Source organism: Sinocyclocheilus rhinocerous, unplaced genomic scaffold (genome assembly GCF_001515625.1).
Source record: "Sinocyclocheilus rhinocerous isolate Xijiao unplaced genomic scaffold, SAMN03320098_v1.1 scaffold2653, whole genome shotgun sequence".
Lineage (NCBI taxonomy): Eukaryota > Metazoa > Chordata > Actinopteri > Cypriniformes > Cyprinidae > Sinocyclocheilus > Sinocyclocheilus rhinocerous.
Genome location: NW_015664693.1, coordinates 88,342 through 97,963, shown reverse-complemented (window position 1 = coordinate 97,963; position 9,622 = coordinate 88,342). Strand labels below are relative to the sequence as shown.

The 9,622-nt window shown below is 34.6% G+C and overlaps 1 protein-coding gene across 4 annotated transcripts in view; it reads right to left on the bottom strand.

The window, feature by feature from the left end:
• Positions 1-9,622, bottom strand: part of LOC107730384 (egl nine homolog 1-like) — a 34,280-nt gene that overhangs the window by 11,270 nt on the left and 13,388 nt on the right. For 3 of the 4 annotated variants that reach the window (XM_016541209.1, XM_016541210.1, XM_016541211.1), the window contains exon 2: positions 1,855-1,974. The exons of the other annotated variant lie outside the window; for it this stretch is intronic. In XM_016541209.1, the coding sequence (XP_016396695.1) occupies positions 1,855-1,974 (120 nt within the window). The remainder of the gene's footprint in view (positions 1-1,854; positions 1,975-9,622) is intronic. 4 annotated transcript variants of the gene reach the window in all.

Here is a 9,622-nt window from a genome sequence, read left to right as displayed (position 1 = left end):
ACAATGGCGGACTGATGACAGCTCACTCAGGGCGGGTCTAAGGTAAGACACCAGTCCAGTCTGTGCTGAAACGCTACTGTCAATCAAACTATCGTGGGAGGGGCCTGTCTTTGTGACGTCACACAGACAGGCATCTGATATCGTCTCGATTTGAGAAAGGGGTAAAGATTTTAGTAAATAAAAAAAAAAACACTGGGTGGATTTTTATCGTTATAGGGTGGTTGTGTACACACACTGCCAACACACATTTCAGTTCAAACAGCTTGTAAAAGTGCATGTAGCATCAGATGACCCCTTTAAAGAGGACCCTAAATCTACTTGGCTTGATTTAGAGGCTTCACAGTCACCTTGCCCTCTACAAAATCTATTATTTGTTAGAAGTTTTAAGGTAATTAGGGCATTATGTAATAACAGAATTGCATGTAATACGTGGCAGGCCTGCTCTATTATATGTGAGATAGAGGGCAGGGCTGACTTGTCTTCTTCTCTAACCCCCGTTTACAATAACCCAGAGTTTTTGCCTAGTCTCTCAGATTCCTTGGAACACTTGTGGGATATGCAGACTTTGTGATTTGTTTAATGAAGTTTCTTTAATGTCTTTTGAAGATTTGGTTATAAAATATAAGCTGCCCAGATTTAATTTCTTTAGATTTCTTTAAATAAGGGATTATATTTTTAAAAGTACTACTCTTGTAACTAACTCCTCCACGTCAGTTATAGAGAAGATTCTGCTGAATCCACTGTCATGTAAGCAGATCACGTACTTTTATAATGCCCTATGCTCATACGAAGTGGTGAACACCCAGGATCTTAGAAGATTGCACAGAGGAGGAATGGGAACTGGTCTGGAGTCAGGCAAATAAGATCTCTATTTGCAATAGAGCCAAAGCTATTCAGCTCAGAATTGTGCATAGATTCCATATCACGCCACTTCTTAGAAGTAAGTTTGACTCAAGCAATTCACCATTATGTGTTAAATGTAAGGTGGAAGTGGGAGATTACACCCATTTATTATGGAACTGTCCAGTAATTAGAGCTTATTGGTCAAAAGTTGTTATTTGTATGAGCCGTATGTTTAGACTTGAGCTACAGTTGGACCCCTTGTCTTTGATTTTAGGTCTCCCAGTTGGACACTTGCTGAACAAATTCAACAGTCGTCTATTTGAAATTCTAGCCTTTGCTGCCAGAAAAAATATTTTGTTGACTTGGATCAGAGACAAACCCCCATCCTTGAAAGGATGGCACAAGATTATTAGGGAAATGATTCCCTTAGAATTCTTAACTTGTGTTACTCATATGTCTACTGAAGCTTTTCCTCAAGTTTGGACTCCATACCTGGATTTTATCGATGTTTCTTTAAGTAATATTTTGAGTTTTGGTGTGTCATAATGCACTTTTTTTTTTTGTCACTAGCATTGTAAAAGATGGGCATTGTTTGTTAGTTGGTTTGGTTATGTTTATGTTATAAGTGGTTGAAATGTTGATAAAAAAAAAGTAAACTGCATTAATTGCATGGTTCGGGTGTGAGCAGCACCATCGTTTTCTCTTTTAACGAGTCTCGTGTCTCATTTGCGTGACTCGGTGAGCTGTTTTAGGATCTCTCCTCCTGGTTTTCTCTGGAGATTACAATCGCCGAGGTTAATGGGATTAGGCTGAAATGATGCAGGCGTACCGGCACGTATGCAGACGCTGCACAATCAGCATGCTTTAAAAAGGCCATAAAATCTTCCAGAATAGGGTGCAATATGGACCAAACATCATTGCTCAAGTTAAAAGTCAGATTGCAAGATTTGTTCAAATCATACTCCTCTAACATTAAGTCAAAACTTTTGATGTTACAGATGACTTGCGTACCTTGGCATCCCAATTCTTATTAAGGTAATATATGCATGTGATACATCTCCCATCGCCGTTTGGGTTGTCCACATGGCGCACATAACCAGTGCCTTTCCCCGGATAACACGCCACCATCGCCTGTGAATAAAACAGCCAAAACGGTCAGTTACACGCATTTTTAGTGCATTTTTGCTGTTTTAGTTTTCATATGTAAGCTTCATATCCCACACTTTTAATCCAAAAAATGTTTTGCCCTAAATACTAGTTTAAAAAAACATGTTTTGTTATTTATTCTTTTTATTAATAAATATAAATTCAATACATTTAAGTCTCTGCAAATACTACCACAATGTATAAATATTTTACAAGTTAAACGTTAAAAATTCCATCTATTTAACTTAATGATTAATGAGTTTAAATGGCTATGCATTACTATAATTTTTTCTTTTTTGTTTTCTCGTGATCAGAATTCGCAAGAGTCTGGAATTCAGTCAGAGAACGCGCGCGCACTCAACAAAACTGATGAGTTTGAACGATGACTCATCTGAACGCCTCTGATTGGCCATTGCATTCATAAGCTCAACATATATGTGTGTGATTGGTTAAAATGTGCAACACTGTAAAAACGCCTAAAATGAAATACGGTGCAACATAAGCAGATCTTAATTTAATGCCGCAATCGACATTGTCTATTCATATTCACTTTGTTAGCAACAGACGTAATAGATTTAATTTGTTTGTGCAGGGGCATTTCTGTCCAATTTAGTGGCATTTTTGCCCCAAGTCCCCGTGGCCAGCCTTACACACGCTCCGCCTATGCAGTTCGTCATAAATAGAAAGAGGCATCAGTTTACTGATGGGGATCGTGACGCATTGCACCGCGCCGCATCCAGTGTAGACAGCATCACTGGGCTCTATTGTCTTTTGTCGGATCGCGCCACTCGTGTCCGGTATAGACATGGTGTGAGTTGTTTTAATGGGTTATGTTATAGCCCTGCTTGTTTTTAATGTTTTTATGAAATATCTGTATTGACTGCATGATCATATCATCGTATTATTTACTGCCATGCGAGCCACAAAGTAAAGCTTGGCGAGCCGCGCAATGATTAACACTGTTATAGGTTGTTTTTTGGCGGGTGTGCTTGTGCTGCCGTGGTCTTGTTCATTTCGTAGGGCGCAAAATCTCTCTCACTCGGCAGCATGCCTCTGTTTGAGGTGCTGCAGTAAATTGGTCGTACTGCTACCTTTGCTAGCAACATACTTCAAACACACTTTGGGTGTTGTTTGTTCTGCGTCTGATGCCGCAAAACCGAACCAATTCCAAATTGCGGATGGCACTACTGTGCCTTTCTTGGGAACGTGTTCTTCCCTGCTCGCTGCAATGTTGTTTGTGTATCTCTATGGCAAACGCGCGGGAGGAGGGCTGAGCCCATTCGGAACTACGGAGCCCAGAGGGGAGCGTCGGCGGATGTTAAAAAGAAAACCAATTTTCATTCAAACAAGTCGACGTAAACTACACATTCGAGTTAATCGATAAAATCGATTTATCGCCCAGCCTGTACTGTATATCTCTCGTGAACGAGCGTACGACAGTTAGCAGAAGCTAGAGATTGGTTTATAAAGTTGTAAATATGGATATTTTTCTTACACAAACGCATCGCGTCGCTTCAGAAGGCCTTTATTAACCCCCCGGAGCCGTGTGGACTTTTTTTATAATGGATGGGTGCAATTTTTTGGACTTCAAATTTTGGGCTACCATCCACTCCCATTATAAAACATGGAATAGCCTGGACATTATTTAATATAACTCTTCATTGTATTTGTCTGAAAGAAGAATGTCATATACACCTAGGATGGATTGAGGGTGGGTAAATCATGGGGTAATTTTCATTTTCGGGTGAACTATCCCTTTAAGTGAAGCAACATTTGCTGAAATATCCACAAGACACAGTATAAGCAACCCTCTACATTGCGAGTAAATCACTCGCATAAGTGACTAAATATTCACTCTGGGTGACTAAATGATATCTAATATTAGCCAATGGCTAATAAATTCTCAGATTTTACTCGCCAGTGTGAGTTGGATGCTGAGTATATGATTAGCTCAGATATATTTTCACTCACAGAACACTCTGACTGTGCGCTTCAGAGTTTCACTCTCCGTCAAGCGATCTGTGCTATTTTTCAGTTCATCTGAATGGATGCGCAGCACACCTGTGTTTGTGTATTTGGCGTACCGTAAACTCTAGTGTGAAAGCACACGACTCGCCATCACTTTCTCTCACTAGCGCAAAGTGAGAGAGAGAGAGCGAGCGAGCGAGAGAGTCTTACATAACATGCAGAATTGACGCGCTACATGTAAACGATATTCTTTGTTGTATTTTTCCTGTCAAAATAACAGCGTTCCTTTGGAATTCTTCAGCTTTTAAGAACTGCCGGTTTCTCCGGTAGTGGGCGGAACTAATGCGCAAACGACAATTTCATTGGCTGGTCCTCACCTATCATCATCCCTGTTTTGATTTCAGCTAATTAGTTCGAGCGAATGCACACAACCTGATTAATATTCATGAATCCAGCAGCTCGTTAATCCTTACTGCGTTTTATATTGTTCTTATTAGTAGAATTCGTATAATAATAATATTAATATTATTATCTTATCAGTATTAGGGCTGTGCGATATGATGATATATATCAGATGGACGAAATAAAAAGTCTATCGTTTCATATTATGCTCTGTCGTTTATTTCGTGGTGTCGCAAAATACATTGTTTACGGTAATACATTTTCATCATTTGGATGACTGCGATCTTTACACGCCACCAGGGGGCGTGAAGGGGAGACAGAACCAGGTGAAGAACGAGCAGCCAGGACAAAACGAGGAGCTCGTTCCTAAACGAGGGACTACATCTGTAGCATGGACACGCGTTTTTAAGCACTACAGTTTTAAAACAACCGATTTTAAGCCGTTGAAACACAAACAACAGAGCTATATGCGTGCGCCATCTCTGTTTCTGTGTGAGCGGAGCGCGCATTTTTTTGCTGCTTTATTGGCTTTTAACGATTACATGAACACACTTATATGCATCAGAATCCCAGTCTTTGCAAGTATCCTCATAAACACAGTGATTTAGGTCTTAAGAGAGAGTAAACAGCTGAAAAAGAAAACGCATATGTAACAGTATATTGGATCCGGACTTCGGTCTTAAAGGGGAAGCTGTCCAATATTCGTCCTGTCTGCCATTCATATTAATCAAACAACAGTGAGAGAAAATCTCTCACTGCTCTTGACTGAATCACTTTTGTAACTTTAATAAGAAGAAATTAAAAAAAATTATAATTATATATTTATATAATTTTATATATGTGTATATAGAATCTATACTTAATACACGTGTTAATTATATCTATCTATCTATCTATCTATCTATCTAGATAGATAGATATAATTAACTAGGGCTGAGTATATATATATTGTTATACAATGTTTTTTTTTAATTCAATAAATTTAAGTCTCTACAAATACTACCACAATAAATAAATACAAGTTCAAATAAAAAAAGTCCATACATTGAATTATTAATGGGTTTAATGTTTTTAATTATTAAAAATACACTTTGTATTATTATTATTATTATTATTAACATATATTTTATTTTAGTTTATTATAATTTGAGTGAATAGGAAAAAAATATTTTGCTCTAAAAAAAAAAACAATACTACCACATTGTCTAAATACTTTAGGCCTATAAGTTAAATTAAAAATAAAGAACCTTCATAAATTTAATGTAATGAATAATGTGTTTAATGATTTTTAATTATTAAAAACGCATTTTTCTTTTCTTTTTGTTTTTTAAGTTATTATTTGTTTGGGTAAATACAAAAAAAGTATATATTTTCTTTTACAATATTTTATAAATTCAAATTCATTAGTCAATACAATTGCTACCACAATGTTTAAATCCTTCACAAGTTAAAAAAAAAAAAAAAAATACAGATAATAATTTAATGATTAATGAGTTTATTTTATTTTGTAAATATTTAAAAAATACACTTTTTATTCAATTAAATTATTATTTTTTTAAAGTTTTTAATTATTTGAGTGAATACGAAAACAGTTTGCCCTAAAATTAAAAAAAACAAACTATTTTGTTTATAAATTTATCTGAAAAAACAACAATAATTTGTCAGTAATACTTCAAACACTATCACAATGTATAAAAGATCCACAAAAAATAATAATTTTAATTTAAATGTAATGATTTTTAAATTATTAAAAATACATTTTTTAAAAAGAAAGTTAATTTTTTGAGAATTATTTATTTTCCATAAATATATTTATAAATAATATATATAATGCAATAAATAAGTCCGTACAACAAATACTACCATAATGCACTATATATATATATATATATACATACTGTATATATATATATATATATATATATACACAGTATATAATGTGTGTGTAACTTTTGATTGCACATGGGTGCAGCTCTCTACAGGACAATGAAACAGTGTAAGCGCTGGTCTTACACACTCCAGGCGGTCTGACTCTGAAGGCTGGAGCGGGCAGCTGCTGGGCAATTGTTTCCTGAGCATCACAACATTTCGTGCTTTAACCCTCACTGCCAAACCTCCACCTCCATGTGTGAGCGCAAAAGACAGAGATGAACTGATCTGAACCCCGGATTCTTGGCCTCCTGCCAGAGGAAGCGGTATTTTAATGATCCTGCTACGTGCGGTGCGTGAGGAGATGAGCTGGAGATGGCTAAACACTCTGATCTGTCACTGCTGAGAAAGTGTGAGGTCTGCCACACAAAAGGACAGGATACTAGATTAAAAAACAAAAACATGATAAATAATGGCTTTAGGTAACCTTCCTCCCCTGGTCAGGCCCTTCACTCACACTTCCCGTAAAAACTCCAGAAAATAAAACCACCGAGACCAGTTCAGCAGATAGTGTGTGCTTCCTCAAGACAGCTTCAGCAAACAACTCCAGAAATCTCACTTAGTTTGGTGGTTTTTAAATGATTCTGATTACTTAAAAAAAATAACAAATAAACAAACAAAAACCTATAAATTTTTTGGGTAATTATGAAAACAAAATCAACAAATTCTCAACTCCATACATTTCACTTAATGGGTTTAATGATTTTAAATAATGAAAAATAATAGCTTAATCAGAAAATTCACAATTCTGTAAATTCATTTAATCAAGAGTATGAAGCATGTGGGTTTCACTTAATGAGTTTAATGATTTAAAATGATTAAAATTATATATAAAAAACAAGATATTATTTATTTGGGGTGAATATGAAAAACGAAATTCTCTACTGCAAAATTTTCTTAAAGTTAATGGTTTTTAAATAATTAAAATGCACTTTAAAATAAGATGCTAATTAATTTTGGTGAATATGAAAAACAAAATCAACAAATTCTCACTTACACTTACATTTTTAATTGATTAATAATACACATTTTTAAAAACAAGTTATTAATAATTAGCATGAATACGAAAAACAAAATCAACATTTCTCATTCTTTATGCACCAAGAGCTTGTAACACTCCAAAGAGAAAGGAAAAATTGAAATCGCATCATATGACCCCTTTAAGTGACATTTATGCAACAGATAATTTGTTGATTTAGTTAATATGAAAAACTAAATCAACAAATTATCTGTTGCATAAATGTCACTTAATGATTTTAATTATTTATTTCAAATTAAATTATTTATTAAATTATTTATTAATTCTTTTAAAAATAATACATATTTTTAAAATAAGTTAAAAATTTGCATGAATTTGAAAAACAAAATCAACATTTCTTAATTCCATAAATTTCACTTAATAAGTTTAATGATTTTTAAATCATTTAAAAATACTTTTTTTTTTTTTTAAATAAGATATTAATTTTTGGGGTAAATATATAAAACAAAATCAGGATATTCTCAATTCCATGCATTTCACTTAATAATTTTAATGATTTTAAAATGATTATATACCTTTTAAAAAATATATTAATTAATTGGGTCAATATTTTAAACAAAATCAACAAATTCTCAATTCCATGCATTTCACTTAATGATTTTTAAATGATTAAAAATATGATTTAAAAAAAAATAAGATTAATGAATTGGGTCAATATGAAAAGCTAAATTAACACATTCCCAATTCCATAAGTTTCACTTAATTAGTTTAGTGATTTTTAAATGATCAAAAATAGCAGCTTAATCAACAAATTCACAATTAGTTTTTTTCTAAACTCACATTAAAGTCAATTGTTACTCGGTTCTCTGTAATACTTAATTGTGATTGGTCAATCCAGGCACTGGCCTTTCAAATATTTATGTATAATTAATTTTATACACATTTTATACTTTAGCTCAAATCACTATTTCACGTCCAATTATTTTCCAATTAATACATTAAAGGATCTTTTTTTAGAAAATTAGGTTCTTTGTAGGGCTGCACAATTAATCGAATTTCTAATCACGATTACAATTATGGATGCCACAATTACGTAATCATTCAAAGCGGCAATTAATCGTTCAAAGTCCACTTATGTTATTCTGTGTGCTTAAGATGCGTTTTTTTCTTTCTACATGTTATCTTAAGGGTTTTTCCATTGTTTTAGTTTTAGTTTTAGTATAGCATTATAACACCATTCATATTTTTATTGATTAAAATATTTCATTACTTTTTTTTATAATTTAAAGAAGAAACCAATCCGATGTATATCTGACATTTGAGGCTTAATACTATAAAAAAAAAAGCACTAAAGGTTCCCTTTCATGGGAACTTCGAACTGCGTCCTCTAGGGGTCGCTATGGGGAACGCCTCGTCGTGACCCGTGTCTGAAGCATACATTGAAAAAACACCAACTCGTTGGCCGGCGACAAGAGTATGAACGTGACTAAAACTAATAAAAACTAAAATGAGTTTCACACAAAGACTAGATTAAAACTAAAATTAAAACAGGCCGCCAAAAACAACACTACCTGCGACGTTTTTCAGTTAGAGTGTTTTCAGCTTGTTTATTTTCATATAACAATACGGCATGCAGTTGCATCAAACAATGGTATAAACATCATTCAATGTAAATTGTGATAATCGTAATTAATAATCGCAATTACAATTTCAAGGGAATAATCGACAATTATGATTTTTGTCATAACCATCAGAAATGGCCACATACTTCATACTCTTCAGATCAGGCTTCTTTGTACAAAACGTCACATATACGGCTCAAAACCGCTGGTGAATGTGCCACAGCTAAATGGCAGCTGGATCTTATGGATGTGTGTAAGATAAGGTACGCTCGGGTCTTACTGTAAAGGATGTGTTTATGTGGGTGTAGTGGCCGATGCTCCATCCTAGCTCTGTCATTCTTCCGCATTCCTTACAGCCTCATTAACAGGCCGATCCGGCCGCTGAGGGCTTTTGTTTACATTCCAGCCGGTTTGAGCCCATGTCGGAATATTAAGAGAGTTCCTGCCCTCCGAACCATAAAACTCCGACAGCAGGATCCCTCATTAATGAGGAGCTGTTCACACGGACGCATCATTGGACTGTCATATAATCTTAAAACACCATCTAAAACAGCTTCGATACAAGAGTCCAAACAGCTGATAAAAACACCACAATAATCCACACCACTCCAGTCCATCAGTTAACATCTTGAGAAGACAAAAGATGAAACAATTCCATAATAACGCTTCCTCCAGTGAAAAAGTGGTCTGATCTGAATCAGGAGAGAAATCTGCACAGATCAAGCACCGTTTA